This window comes from Salvia miltiorrhiza, chromosome 8 (assembly GCF_028751815.1).
Source record: "Salvia miltiorrhiza cultivar Shanhuang (shh) chromosome 8, IMPLAD_Smil_shh, whole genome shotgun sequence".
NCBI classification, from domain to species: Eukaryota; Viridiplantae; Streptophyta; class Magnoliopsida; order Lamiales; family Lamiaceae; genus Salvia; species Salvia miltiorrhiza.
The window spans coordinates 52368801-52384700 of record NC_080394.1 but is presented as its reverse complement, the minus strand read 5'-3'; the positions used below and the strand labels follow the sequence as shown (position 1 = coordinate 52384700).

Sequence of the window (15900 nt, the reverse complement as noted above, 5' to 3'; positions counted from 1 at the left end):
CTCCGCTGCGAATAGTTCCGGCGAGGCCGGCTGTCGCCGTCTCTGAAATTGGCGACGCCAGCGCCGTCCCCTGCTCCACATCTCACATCCTCACTCACGCGCACCCGACGGAGGCAAGGGTCGTGCCCAGTCCTCCCATCACAAACCGCCGCGACGCCGCCTCTTCTCCTACCGTTTCGGCAGCCATTCGCTATTGTTTCCGATTGTCTCATCGACAAAGGTTGGTCCCAACTGCCGATTCGGCAGCCATTCGCTATTATTTCCCCAATTTCTTAATCCAATTGCTCATTTTTTCCATTTTAGTTTGGTTCTCATTTTGTTGTGAGCAAATGTTTGTCAGTTGAATTCATATGCTTAGTTGGTTGATTCAAAATGTGTGCTTTAATTGGTATAATTTTGGATTTAGTGAGGAGGATAGAAGATGGTTTATGGAGGCGATGCAAGGGCAGACAATTGATGTTATTAAGCGAATTGTGTTAAACGTAGTACTGTACTTTTGTTTCTAACACATGCTTTACACCCAACCTCTTGCACTTTTAATAATACATGGTTTTGGTGGCAGGTGGTTATGCCTCAGCTGCAGCCACTCACCGACCAGCAAACCGCCGATGTTGATAACTTGAAGCACTCGTGTATGCAGGCCGAGGACGCCCTGTCGCAAGGGATGGAGAAGCTCCAGCAGACCCTCGCGCAGAGCGTCACCTTCCTGCCTCCGGGAGCAGGAAACTACTGTAGTTATCAAGGGATGGAGAAGCTCCAGCAGACCCTGCGGCATGATCGAAGCAGCATTAGGTACAAGTTCAGCCACGGATATATATAAATATAAATATATAGTAGATGTGCTGTAAATGAGATAAATCTTGTAGTTTTTGCTTAGGTGAGTATCAATTTACAATCCAACTCTTGCTTTAATTTTTTGTGCTGCTTCTTTCATATGTCGCCGATACACCCTCTGATGCTGTACTTTTGTTTCTGAACTCATACTGAACAGAGAATACCACTTGATTTTCTGAGTGATGAAAGGGAAGACAGTCTATGGCAAGGGAAGACAGTCTATCGTGCAAATATGGATACACTCTTCCGAAGGATCCAACCTGTAATTTGCTATGTAGTTGGACAGCAACAGATCCATCAACATATCTTATTCGTGGAAAGACTTATTTGGATGACAGAAAAAAGGTAGTTTCCCTTTCTAGCATTTGAATTTACAGTATAACTACCTTACTTTAGCTCCAGTAAGTGGTATTTTAATTTATAAAATTACTTTAATATCTCAGATAATAATTAATAGTTGCTTATACATGGCAAATCATAATGATTGGTGGAATATTGCGTTAAGATGTAGATGTTTACATCTTTTTTGTTTTCTTTGTATTTTGATGGTTGATGGTGATTGCTTAGTTTTATCCTTTCTTTTTAGAGACATATTGGATTATTGCAATATGAATCATGATACAATGCAGTTGCAGTTGCTGATGTTGAAACTATTAGTGCTAACAAGGCCCAAATGTTTTGTTTTTGCTTTGGCTTTTCTTTTTTGATTTGTGAATACCGCAGTGGTGAAATACTCCATCTGTGTACGATTCATTGATATGTTTTGTCTACCCAGATTAAAGCGAAAGGCACATTGATGGAAATGGTTGGTGCTGACTGGTTGAGATCTGACAAGAGAGAAGATGATCTTGGTGGCCGTCCCGGGGGCATAGTTCAGGTCAGTGTTACTTTTTGCACTTTGCCTTTTATAAAATATAAATTATAGACATTCAGTCACCTCTTCAGAATTTGCCTCGAATCACTATTGCTATTGGTTTGTGTAGATGAAAATGAAACTATTTTTACCGTGCAAAAATATGCTGCTAAGGGGGGTCCCGAGTTCTTTTTTATTGTGAACATACAGGTGAGTTAATGGATTTTTCTATCTTGTTTTGAGCAATTCCTTTGTTGACTTCATCTCTTAAACTATTGAGATATATATCTCAGTATATATCATGTGTTGTCATGATGTTAACATGTCTGTTGATTGGACTTCTAAGGCTAGGACTGCAGCAATATTATTGTTTGTGAGATATGATCATTATTTTGTCTTTTGATCTTGCACGTGTATATGTATATGTATATGTGCATTCCTTTTTTTTTTGGCACATGGAAGTTTGCAAGATTGATTTCATTCATTAATTTTGCCATTTGAGTAATGTCAGGTTGATTTGCTACTGGAAAGTGGAGAATATTTCTTAAGTGATCAGACGAATCAAACAAAGAAGTGGCAGGAGAAGCAAGAGAAACAAGCAGCTAAAGTGACTGAAACCAAAAGGAAACGAGAAGAGGCATTTTTATGATCAACAATATTTTATTGGATTTGATGTAGGATGATTGTATGATAGATACTTTTTCAATGTAGGATGATAAAGAATATTTGAAATTAATGAATGACCTTTTTATTATTCGTGTATATATTTTAAATTATTTATTATGAATTTTTGGATTTAATAAAATATTTATTTGAAAAAATAGGAAATTTAAGTATAACTGTAGAATTAAAATAAAAAATTAAAAAAATCAACGAATAGACAACATGCATGTTCCCGTTGTCTATTAACTGATAGACGACATGCGCATGCGTGTTGTCTATCAGCTGATAGACAACGCGCATGCGCATGTCGTCTATCAGCTAATAGACGACATGTGCATGCTCGTTGTCTATTAGCGCCCCTAATAGACTACACCTACATAGATGACATGCGATTTTCAAATAGATGACATGCTTCGCATGTTGTCTATTAGCATTTTTCTTGTAGTGAAACATGTGTCCGGCCGGCCGGACACATGTACTCTTGACCGATAACTGTCAAATCGTTGACTTTTATGACTGATGGCTGTCAAATCGGTCAAATGTGTAAGACTTTGACAAAAAACCAAGCAAACACATCAACATCAAAGGGTAAATTAGGCACTTCACATATTTAGGGCATAGAATACTTTCTATGATAAGAGAAGGCATTTTTCAAAAAACACATAAGGGATAGGGCATTTTTGCCCATTAACACAAATGCATTCACCTATCTCAGACACCCACAACAAAACCAAATTTTTTTGATCGTGGATCAAATTAATCAAATCCCATCTCGAGAAACAAACGAAATCAATCAAATGCAACACAAAATCCCAGAAATAAAATCCATCCAAAAAATGTAATATAATAAGCCCCAAAATCCAAATGAGGTTTCCCCAAATTGCATATTAGAATCTGGGCAAGTGATATAATGGCTAAAACAATGCGAATATTGAATCGATATGCTTTGTTTAGAGATTGGAACGGATAAATCAGATAATCAAGATAGAGGAAGAGATGGGTTATATACATATATTTGTATGTATATGTTAGTTTGGGTGAGTGGAGAGGGTTTTGAGTCCATGAGAATTTTAGGTTAGGGGTTTTGGGTTCAGTTTTTCCAGAACTGAGGTCTTACTGATCTGATGCACGCGGTTGGATGATAAGTTTTTTTCCCTGCTGATGTGGCCAAATACTATTGGCTTTCTTGTAGCGCCGCATTCGGCTGGGAATGGAATTGACTATGCTCTCTAGCACTCAGCATCAATCAACGTGGTTGATCTCTTTCGTGACACGAAATTCCCTTTTTACCGCTAAATCTTGTGCACAGTGTTTTTATGCATTAAATGGAGACAAAATTTAAAAGCTTAAAACCAAATAAAGAATAACCATCGCAAAAGGATTTTTTTCTCGTCCGTGAAGCCTTAAATGTGGCTCTGAATCTATCCCAAGCTTCACTCGGAGTTGCTAAACCTTACAATTTATCCAAAGTTTGCATGATTGATTATATATAGTAATAAGATTGAGTATTTTTATTCTTTTTTTTTGAGGAAAATTATTTCTACTCTCAAAATAGAATATCTTTAATCCCATTATTTTCATGAGATAAGAATCAAGCAAAATTAATTTGAAGTATAAAAATAATCAAGGATCTTTGGATATTCCAAAGTTGCAATCCATCAAACTAAATAAGGAATTAACCTTACTATTTTTATCTAGCAAACCTAATTCTCCAAAATAAGTGTCCCCTTAGATAGAATAAGCTTGAACCATTTCTCACTGAAATAACTATCTACATATATCAAAAATGCCCTATCCCTTATGTGTTTTTTGAAAAATGCCCTCTCTGAAAGCATTCTATGCCTTAAATATGTGAAGTGCCTAATTTACCCTTTGATGTTGATGTGTTTGCTTGGTTTTTTGTGAAAGTCTTACACATTTGACCGATTTGACAGCCATCGGTCATAAAAGTCAACGATTTGACAGTTATCGGTCAAGAGTATATGTGTCCGGCCGGTGGCTAGATCATGTGTCCGGCCGGCCGGACACATGTTTTCACCGGCCGGACACTTGATTTTGTGTCCGGGGGACACATGATCTAGCCGGTCGGACATGTGTCCGACCGATAAAATCAAGTGTCCGGCCGGTGAAAACATGTGTCCGGCCGGCCTGACACATGATCTAGCCACCGGCCGGACACATATACTCTTGACCGATAACTGTCAAATCGTTGACTTTTATGACCGATGGCTGTCAAATCGGCCTGACACATGATCTAGCCACGTTGACTGATGCTGAGTGCTAGAGAGCATAGTCAATTCCATTCCCAGCCGAATGCAGCGCTACAAGAAAGCCAATAGTATTTGGCCACATCAGTAGGGAAAAAACTTATCGTGCAACCGCGTGCATCAGATCAGTAAGACCTCAGTTCTGGAAAAACTGAACCCAAAACCCCTAACCTAAAATTCTCATGGACTCAAAACCCTCTCCACTGACCCAAACTAACATATACATACAAATATATGTATATAACCCATCTCTTCCTCTATCTTGATTATCTGATTTATCCGTTCCAATCTCTAAACAAAGCATATCGATTCAATATTCGCATTGTTTTAGCTATTATATCACTTGCCCAGATTCTAATATGCAATTTGGGGAAACCTCATTCGGATTTTGGGGCTTATTATATTACATTTTTTGGTTGGATTTTATTTCTGGGATTTGTGCTGCATTTGATTGATTTCGTTTGTTTCTCGAGATGGGATTTGATTAATTTGATCCACGATCAAAAAATTTTGGTTTTGTTGTGGGTGTCTGAGATAGGTGAATGCATTTGTGTTAATGGGCAAAAATGCCCTATCCCTTATGTGTTTTTTGAAAAATGCCCTCTCTTATCATAGAAAGCATTCTATGCCCTAAATATGTGAAGTGCCTAATTTACCCTTTGATGTTGATGTGTTTGCTTGGTTTTTTGTGAAAGTCTTACACATTTGACCGATTGACAGCGATCGGTCATAAAAGTCAACGATTTGACAGTTATCGGTCAAGAGTATATGTGTCCAGCCGGTGGCTAGATCATGTGTCCGGCCGGCCGGACACATGTTTTCACCGGTCGGACACATGATTTTATCGGTCGGACATGTGTCCGACCGATAAAATCAAGTGTGTCCGATCGATAAAATCAAGTGTCCGGCCGGTGAAAACATGTGTCCGGCCGGCCGGACACATGATCTAGCCACCGGCCGGACACATATACTCTTGACCGATAACTGTCAAATCGTTAACTTTTATGACCGATGGCTGTCAAATCGGTCAAATGTGTAAGACTTTCACAAAAAACCAAGCAAACCTATCAAATCAAAGGGTACTTAAAGAATAGGGCATGGAATGCTTTGTATAATAAGAGAGGGCATTTTTACAAAAAAAGATAAGGAAGTGGGCACTTTAAATTTTTGCTCAATGCATTTTGCGGAGATTTATTGATAAAATCTATGATTTTGGCCGGTGGGTATGCATGAAAATTAGGGCTTTTCTAGAACATGCTCACTCTGCGACTGATTCGCAGGTTTGGCGTCGTACACCGTAATCTGGTCATCGCAGCTGTTTCTTCATCCGTTAATAAAGTTATCTCCGCCAGCAGTAGTGCTGGAAAACCTAGTTCAGTAGATGAGCCTGCATTGGTTAAGCTAAAGAAGGAAAGGGACCCTGAGAAACTGTTCAATTTATTTAAGGCCAATGCCACAATTAAGCTTGTTGTTGAGAACCGATTTGTCTTTGAGGACACAGTCTCTAGGTTAGCTGGGGCGGGCCGGCTTGATTATATCGAGAATTTGCTTGAGCATCAGCAGACTCTGCCACAGGGGTCGTCGGGAAGGGTTCATTATACGAATAATTATGTTGTATGGGAGGGCTAGAATGACTAAGCATGTTGTCAATACGTTTTGTGACATGCATTTGTATGGTTGTGTGAGGACTGTTAAGTTATTCAATGCTGCTTTGAAGGTATTGACTGAATCTCGGGATTTACAGGCGATTAATTGGTTTCTAAATGATGTTCCTGCTAGATTTGGAATTGTGCTAGATGCATATTCTTTTAATATTGTTATCAAGGGTTTATGTGAAATGGGTATACTGGATAAGGCGTTTCTTGTCATGGCTGGGGATGGGAAAATGGGGACTAGCTCCTGATGTTTTTACATACACCTTGCTTATGGAGGCCTCTTACAAGTCGAACTGGCCAGAGATTGCGAATGGATTGTGGAGCCGGATGGTATTAAAAGGTTGTCTTCCCAATATTGCGAACCTTCAATGTGAGGATTCAATACTTGGTGAATAAGGGGCGTACATGGCATGCTAATAAGTTGTTGGATTACATGCGGAGATTGAAGAAATCTCTTGAGTTTCCTGATGAGATCACATATAATTTGGTGATCAAATGTTTCTGCAAAATGGGAAATCTAAAATGGCTATGTATGTGTATTCTGCTTTTAGGAGTGAGGGCTACAAGCCAAATCAAAAAATTTACCAAACCTTGATCCATTATTTCTGTGAAGCAAGAGAAATCGACATGGCATACAACATGTGTAAACAAAGAATGGAGAATAACTTGCATCGATGGCCTGGTCAGAGATGGAAAACTTGAGAAGATTGATAAGGCAAGGCATATCTATAGTCTTGCTTTGAAAAGGAAACCTCCTTTTAATTCGGCTCAAATTGAATTTATGAAATCCTTAGTATGAAGGAAATGAACTAATTTATTGGACGGGTCAACCGTCTCATAGGGAGGTAATTTGATTGATTGGTTGCAGAGCAAGGTCGATTGGAGCCTTGCATTTGAGATACTACCTTTGGTGACTGCATGTAATTTCTTCAGTCCGATTCTGGTTCTGCCGAATGAGTTATTAGTGATGTGAAAGCTCTAAGAGGACGGATTCACTAAGTCGTAAGTTTAACTCAATTACTCAATTACATTACAAAGGTATAGATTTCTTGGTGTCTGTATCTGCTTATTCGGATTCGACATCTGTTATGAATTGTGTTTTAATTTATTTGAGGTCATGTGTTATCTAGAGGTATATGCAGCAACACAGTGAGGTGGAGCTTTCCGGACTTGGCATGGGTAACTCCAATCCCTATTTGTACATTAAATGTGTTTTTCCTCGACCTTTTACCTGGTTATCGGTTCGATTCTCATTTTTTTATTTTGTATGAATAATGTTGATCGTGACTGATAAGAATGAAAGGGGTTTAGATTGTTGGGTTATGCTCTGTTTTGTCAAATGCGTTTCCAATTTTACGTGAATTGTGAAAGCATCTTGAGTTCTAGACTAGAAACTTTTTGCTGTGATGAGTTGGACGTTCTTTAAGCATATCAATTCCTTTTAGTCCTTTTGTTGTTTTCAGTTCTATGTTAGTTCTATGTTCATAAGGAAGGAATTGGTGTTAAGATGCTATGATAGATTGTTTAGTTATGTTGGTCTACACTTTATGATGGCATAAGGAGGTGCTACCCTGCTTGTGTAAGGTCGATTGGAGCCTTGCCTTTGAGATAATTTGATTGATTGGTTGCAGAGCAAGGTCGATTGGAGCCTTGCCTTTGAGATACTACCTTTGGTGACTGCATGTAATTTCTTCAGTCCGATTCTGGTTCTGCCCGAATGAGTTATTAGTGATGTGAAAGCTCTAAGAGGACGCATTCACTAAGTCATAAGTTTAACTCAATTACTTTAATGGCTTTGTCACGATTATGTAGTGCAAAACCAATAGTCCAATATTGTAAATTATGTTGTCTTCAGGTTTTGAGCTGATTGCCGGATGCAGCAGGTGACTCCCCATTGATTATGTTGAAGCTCCAACAGTTGGTAAATTGAAGGGCTAGACTAATTGTTTAATTCAGTTGTTTGTTGCATGTTAGTTTAGAAGAATATGTAGGAACGAGTTAGAGTGGGTTGCCAGAGTGAGCATGAGGGAGGACAAAACAGGGTGCTTTTTGTTTTGTTTTCACATCCTATTCATATACGTTAAATCTCTGAAATATAGTAACCGCACTAGTCTTACAAGCTAAGTTGTATTAGTGCCTCCGGTTGCTTTGAGGAACTCCCTTTTGCTGATGTTCCCTGTTGAATTCTAATGCACACTTGGCAAGCTTAACATGATTGAACTCATGTTTGGGTTCTTGTTTAACAAACCTCTAATTTAGCTTACTAAAGAAGCTCACTTCGTTTGTTTTGTGTTAATATTTGTGACATAGTCCGTAAATTGACCACGAGGAATAACTGTGAGGCACAAACATATTTGACAGGCTGACCTGAAATCCTTAAATGCAACTTTGGTGATACGAGAAATAAAACGGTAAATAAAAGCAGTAAACGACACCGGATTTACGTGGTTCGGTCGAGAAGACCTACGTCCACGGGGGGTGTTGGGGGTTTTCCACTATAATTGAGAGAGTATTTTACACTTTACAAGTTGTAGGCTAAGAAATAATGACTATCTCCCCCTAATCTATGCATCAAGGCCCTATTTATAAGCATGAACATAAACTTAAGGCCCTTGGGCCCATTAGACCCCTAAAGCCCATTAGCCCAATGAATCAAGCCCAAGCCCCGTTATTCTAATCTACATCTTGAAATTGAGCCATCAGAGTTGGAAAGCGGAGCCGAGCTGAGCCAAGCCGAGAGTCAGGGCAATCCTGTATCAAATATCAGAATAACCACAATAACAATAATGATAATAATAGTCATAACTAGAAATATTCCCGTTATGTTTAGCACAGCGCTGGTGCATATTTCCGTCCTCATCAGCTACTCCCCCTAGTCTGGTTGAACCGGGTATTCTTCGTGTTCAGCCAGCGAAATGTTGTTAAAGCCAGCGCTGTGCTGTTTTCCTTAATCCCTGCAAATCATGAAGACATAAGAGTTTTAATACTGTAAGAAAGCAAAGATAAGCATTTTTCCCCTTGAGTTTGGAATTGTAGTTCCAAGTTAGATTTCCTTCTTGTTTGTTGAATGTTGACAAAGATAAATGATTTCCATTTCTTTGGGCGCATAAGAAGACAAGCGCTGAGAATACCCCATATTGAATACTTTGCATAGATAAACAATATAAATGCTTTGTGTTGGATGAATCAGAAGACCGTTGCAAGAATACCCGAATAACATAGGAAGACCCATGTCGAAGTTGAGAAATATGATACTCTGATCATGTGAGAAAACCCGTCATAAATATTTGTCGAATCTGAACAATATACCCTGTTGTTGAGCGCGTAAGAAATCCAGCGCGTGAGAAGACCAATAGATAATCCGCGTGTAAGAAAACCAGCGAGCAGATGATTGAAATCCCGGCAGAGGATTGAAATCCCGGCAGAGCATTGAAATCCCGGTAGAGGATTGAAATCCCGGCAGAGCATTGAAATCCCGATAGAGGATTGAAATCCCGGCAGAGCATTGAAATCCCGGCGGGGCATTGAAATCCCGATAGAGGATTGAAATCCCGGCAGAGCATTGAAATCACGGACGGCGGCAGAGCATAGGAATCACGGACGGCGGCAGAGCATTGGGGTCACGGACGGTGGCAGAGCATTGGGGTCACGGACGGTGGTAGAGCATTTGGGTCACGGACGGTGGCAGAGCATTCCTCTACTGCTTCCCTCCTTTGTATGCATTCATTTGTTGCTTCCCTCCTTTGTGTGCATTCCTTTGCTGCTTCCCTCCTTGCCGGCTGGAACATTCTGCGCGTAGCATGGAAGATCCGGGGGGTGCAACCAACTTTCGCGGCTTACGATTGAACAGTAACCCTCTGCACGGAGCATGGAAGACGCGGGGGGTGCGACCAACTTTCGCGGCTTACGATTATTGGAACACCCTGCACGGAGCATGGAAGACCCGGGGGGTGCAACCAACTTTCGTGGCTTACGGTTAAGAGAACACCCTGCACGGAGCATGGAAGACCCGGGGGGTGCAACCAACTTTCGTGGCTTACGGTTATTGGAACACCCTGCACGGAGCATGGAAGACCCGGGGTGCAACCAACTTTCGTGGCTTACGGTTAAGAGAACACCCTGCACGGAGCATGGAAGACCCGGGGGGTGCAACCAACTTTCGTGGCTTACGGTTATTGGAAACACCCTACACGGAGCATGGAAGACCCGGGGGGTGCAACCAACTTCCGTGGCTTACGGTTAAGAGAACACCCTGCACGGAGCATGGAAGACCCGGGGGGTGCAACCAACTTTCGTGGCTTACGGTTATTGGAACAACTTGCTAAACATCGATTAGCACTCCTTTGCTCCCTCCCGAGTGAATGCTGGTGGTGGGTGTACACCCTACTCCCCCCTCTGGTGACATGTGCATGCCTCGCAAAAACATGTCAAGTGTGTGTGTTTGGTGCTCATGCTTGTTGATATGAGGTATCAGATGATATGAACCAGATGATGTGGTATTCGCCGGTAACCTCTTGAACTTCACCGGAATGAACAAATAAATACGCGCGGAAGACTTGAAACGAGAAATAAAGTAAAGATAAAGTGTGGATATCCCAAAACCCCTGACCTAATCTACGAAGTTTCCTAGAGAACGGATCTCTAGACCCCAACGATGTGATCGGTGCAGCAACTCGGGGACGCTGAATGACACGCGACGAGGGATGATGAACTCGCCGTTACGTCGATAAATTGAATTTGCTTGGGAAAAATTCAGGAAGAACTCGAAGTCCTCAAGAGAGAATAATCTCACAAATTTGATTGATAAAATATATGTTAAAAGTTATCTTTATGTTCTCACGCACAAGCCTTATATATAGGCAAATTAAACCCTAATCTAATGAAGGAAATAACGTAGAAACAAAGGAAAATTAAAAACAAGGAAACAACTAAAACTTGGAAACAAAAGGAACTTGTTCAGTAAGTCAAAATAACCCTAGCGAGAAATCCATCTGCTCTGGAAATGCGCTCTACTCTGGCGGGACGGTTCCTCTGCTCTGACAAAGCGCTCTGCTCTGGCGGGACGATTCCTCTGCTCTGGCAAATGCGCTCTGCTCTGGTGGGACAGTTCCTCTGCTCTGAAAAGTCCGCTCCTCTGCTCTGGGAATTCTCTGCTCTGGCAATTCCCCTCTGCTCTGGCAATTCCGCTCCGCTGCTCTGGGAATTCTCTGCTCTGGCAATTCCGCTCCTCTGCTCTGGAAATTCCCCTCTGCTCTGGCAATTCCGCTCCGCTCTGCTCTGTCCGCTGCTCTGCTTGATTCCGCTGCTCTGGGCTGCACTCGGAGCTCTGCTCTGGGCTGCATCATTCTCCTCTTCTTGAAGAGGATTTGTCCTCAAATCCAAATTGTCAATGCCAATGCCGGGATCAAAAAGCAGATCTTCGTTTGTTGCAAGAAACGACTGATGGACCCTAGCTATTCTCTCTTGTCCATCATTCATCTTGCCGGGATCAAAAACCAAATTGTTTGAATATAGGAGCGCATAGTCTAAAAATGAAAATATTGCTTATTAGACCATTTTCTAATTTCCTTTTTTTTACAAAAAGAAAATTAAATATTTTTTTACTTAATTCTTTCTTGCTAAAAAGAAGTAAGTGTTGAACATTCATTTTCTTCACTATAATTTGTATATGCATGCATTGAAATAGTCAGTATTTTTCAGTAATTCAAAATCGGCAATATTAATTTTTCAGCAATTCAAAATCGATTGTCTTCTATAGTCCTCATAAGTTAGTATAGGATGTGCAATACAAATTCTTTCCAATGAAATAGTATCAAGAATACAAACTTTGAAAATAAAAAATTTAAGAAATAAATATTTTATTGGAGAAGATAAAATAAAATCGAAAATTGTCTAACCCTCATACCTTAAACTTATTATTTTTGAGCAACGACAAAGTAATTAAATATTGGATTTGAGGTAAAATATTAAATAATATATCTTATATGCAATTTATTAAGATTAATTTTCAAAGTATGTATAAAATGCATTAATGTAATTTTCTAAGCTAAACAAAGTTATAGGTTAATGTGTACGTCTTGTATTTATGTTCTAAGTATTTCATAATTTCATGGTAAAAACTTTTAAAATTAGCATCAGACCTATTTATACTAACGGCAACGGGTGGTCAATTGATCGTTCAACAATAAATTTTACGTGCGAATGTGATTAGCTTTCAACATTTTAATTTCATTCTAGACATCAATCCACGTGAACTTTTTCTGATTTTCTAGATTTTTTTCATCATTTTTTTTAAAAATTTTCTAATTATTATAAAATATTTTTATATATTTAGACTTTTCTAATTATGCTAAACTTTTTTAACAAAAGTTGTTGTTGAATTACTCTATAAGCATAAGTACTTCGTTTGTTCATGAAAAGTACAACACAATTGTCTTATTCAATATCCACAAAAAGTATATCTCTGTTTTTAGGACATGGACCTCACGCTTTACCCTTATAATTCAACATAACAAACACCCTTTATATAATGAAAACATGGCTCACACTCAATTGTTAATGATAATTTAAACTTCAAAAACTTATTTCTACCATTTATTCATTAAAAATGCATCGATCAATCATTTTATTAAAACATGTATCAACTCCAAGGTTATATACTTTTTGGATTGAGGGAGTATAAACTAATTATATATTTTACACCAATCAAAACTAAACTAAAAACCACCAAAATATGTTACGATAACCCACAGAAAGCTAAAAAAATTTGAGATTGAAGATACACCAACAATGATACACAAACAATGATCACGATTCTCAAAATTCTAGACATATTATATACACGTTTAATTTATCTATTTAGGAGGTCTGTTCGAGTTTGATGCACATAGATATATAACAATTAGTCAATATTGTTACTATATAATTAGAACATAACAAATAATTAGTCAATATTGTTATATAATTAGAACATATAGATACAGGTAGGAATTGGTTCAATTGAGATTTATATATACACTAAATGTATGAATTACTTCAGTTCTTACAATAAAAATATTATTATTTGAATCCTTTCCTATATTATGTATATAGTTCATGAAAAAGTCAAATATATATTTGGCACCGGACCTCAATTATCCAAGGGACGAATCCGAACAAATTAAATTATGTGATGATTTTTCTGAGATGAGATTCAGTGTTTCACAATTTCATGTGTATCACTATGTCTCATGCTTATATCTATTATTTTAAAAATATTTTTTATAAAAATAAAATTTATTATAATACTATGAATTATATTGAAGTTTTATTTCAAAAAATTAATTTTTTTAAAAAGTATATATCATGACTTTGAATTTATCAACCTATTATTCACTAATAAAAGCGAAATTAAATGATAAAAAATAATTATATACCTTAAATTGATGGAATAAGTTGTAGTTAATAATCACCAAATTAAACTAAAGCATATAAAATTAAAATTAAAAAAATACACATAAGAAATTAAACAAAATTGAAAGTGAGACACAAAGTAGGACATAAAGTATGGTATACTGAATCTCATTCTGATGTTTCTCTACATTGATGACGAGTATAAGCCCACGTACGTAATATTTAAAAACTCACGTGATCAAATTTGATCGCGAACCACTAATTAAACATCAATGATAAAAAAACATGAACTAATACAAAAGCTTAAACATCTCATAGTTTACACGTAAAAAATAACTCGAACTCGATCGGCCTCATGCATCTCAAATTAAAGAAACACATAGTATAATTAATCATCACCCTAAACCCGATCCGGATTACGCACACTAACCAACCTCAAATCATCAACAACCGGGCCGCACAATGCACCCGAATTATCACTCTTCATGTGATAGTACGCACTCAAAAACCTAACCCTAGTGCGAGACGAGACGGCCTTATTAAACCTAAGCTTAGCACGTTTGAACCCTCCGATTCCCTTAGATTCATAAGGAACTTGCATAATCTCTCTCCCTGCACCATCATCGACCCCTCGCATGAATTCTTGGCGTCGCCTATCGAGAACAGCAGGTCGTAGGTTTTCCCCGGCGTGGTTCTGACTAGCTGCGCGATGGCGCTTTCCCTTCCGGCGACGAGCTCCACCGCCCGTTTGCCCTGGGGCACGCGGAAGTGGTCGGAATCGATGTACTTGAGGGACTCGATCATCCAGCAGGGCAGGGGGGAGTTGGCGTCTTTCAGGGTGGGAGGGATTAGGACACCCCAGCTGCTGTTGGGGAAGATGTATGGACCCTCTTCGAAGTTGCCGTTTCTCAACAAGTTGCCTTTTTGTCTAAGAGGTTTGGGCAAGGCCTTGAGTGCGATAAGTGGGCCACAAGCGGGATCCTTCTCCACACCGGGATTGTGTATCATAACCTCCATCTCATTGGACTTGGCCGCAAATCCCCAAGAATAGGAATCCCATCCGTCACAGCTATACACTGTTTGGATGGGCCAGATTCCCCAATCTTTGGTCTCACTGTCTGGTGAAACTGAGACCCTCAGCTTCTGCTCTTGTGCACATGTTCTTGATGCACTGAATGAGATGGCGTAGAACATTCCTTTGGCCACCTTCACCTTCGTCTTGATGGTGGCCGCGTTGCCCAGCCGCACGGCCGAGGCCCCCTCCGGCACCACCAGCAGCGCGTCGATTTTATGTATTCCACGTAGCCGCTGGTTTCCCAAAATGGGATGGAATGAGGGTCCGTCACTTTCGTCCCTTTCATTTGCCACGCTTTTGGCCCATACTCGAAGTTTCCGTTTGGTATTTGCCCTAAAATAAATCTTCAAAATTTCTCATCATTCTTTTTCAAAATACATTAAATATTTTTTTAATTTTTTCTTTGAAGGAATAGTTTTTAAGCGAAAAAGGAATAATTTGCGAATCTCAATCCTCCAACTTAGAAAATATTGCGAGCATGTTCTTATAGATTTGTGCATGTTCTAATGGTTTGGATCTATAAATCTCGATCTGTAATTAATGTCACGTTGTCACTGTGCCCACGTGTTATGTCGAACAATCTCTAATTTAGTAAAAGAGAAAAATTGTGATGTTGAGATGTAAGGGTAACAAAGATTACTAGTTAAAAACAATGAGGAGATTAGAGGTTGCGTGACATACATGCTTCATCTGTTTAGGAAAGGCTGTCAGACATCGTATATATATTGTAGACAATAGTACATTAACCATATAATATTATAATTATTGTCTAAATAAAAATGAAAATGTACTGACACACATTTATCAACAATTAATTTTTTAACTATCCACAACTACTAGTAATAAATACTCCATAAAAATCAAAGTATCAATGGTCTCCTTCACTTTGTGCTGGCAAAATGCTATTATGATAAATTATAGCAATGATGTTATTCGCATAAAAAAAATTGATTTTTTTAATCTAAACATATTTTGCCCAAATAATACTATTTTTAGGATAATCCTCGATAGTTGCTACTATCACCTTAATTTTTTTTTTTTTTTTTTTTTTTTTGAGGAACTTAATTAACACTAATAAAAAAGAATTTCTCGACAGGTTACTATTTTACGCGGCCTATATATCTACCGTATTAAAAATAATCAATTGCTCCATAAAGCAAC

General features: G+C 38.8%; 1 protein-coding gene and 2 pseudogenes across 1 annotated transcript; 2 read left to right on the top strand and 1 right to left on the bottom strand.

The window, feature by feature from the left end:
* Window positions 1–1015: 1015 nt before the first annotated feature.
* On the top strand, window positions 1016–2441 carry LOC130999012 (protein ENHANCED DISEASE RESISTANCE 2-like). The gene is made up of 4 exons (XM_057924474.1): window positions 1016–1179; window positions 1610–1711; window positions 1847–1897; window positions 2199–2441. Exons 1-4 carry the CDS (start codon window positions 1036–1038, stop codon window positions 2334–2336), a joined length of 435 nt encoding a protein of 144 aa, XP_057780457.1. The 5' UTR covers window positions 1016–1035; the 3' UTR covers window positions 2337–2441.
* A 3355-nt stretch (window positions 2442–5796) lies between these two features.
* Window positions 5797–7171, top strand: LOC130999011 (pentatricopeptide repeat-containing protein At1g80150, mitochondrial-like; annotated as a pseudogene).
* Window positions 7172–13804: 6633 nt separating this feature from the next.
* LOC130999010 (protein DUF642 L-GALACTONO-1,4-LACTONE-RESPONSIVE GENE 2-like) lies at window positions 13805–15457 on the bottom strand (annotated as a pseudogene).
* Between the last annotated feature and the right edge of the window lie 443 nt (window positions 15458–15900).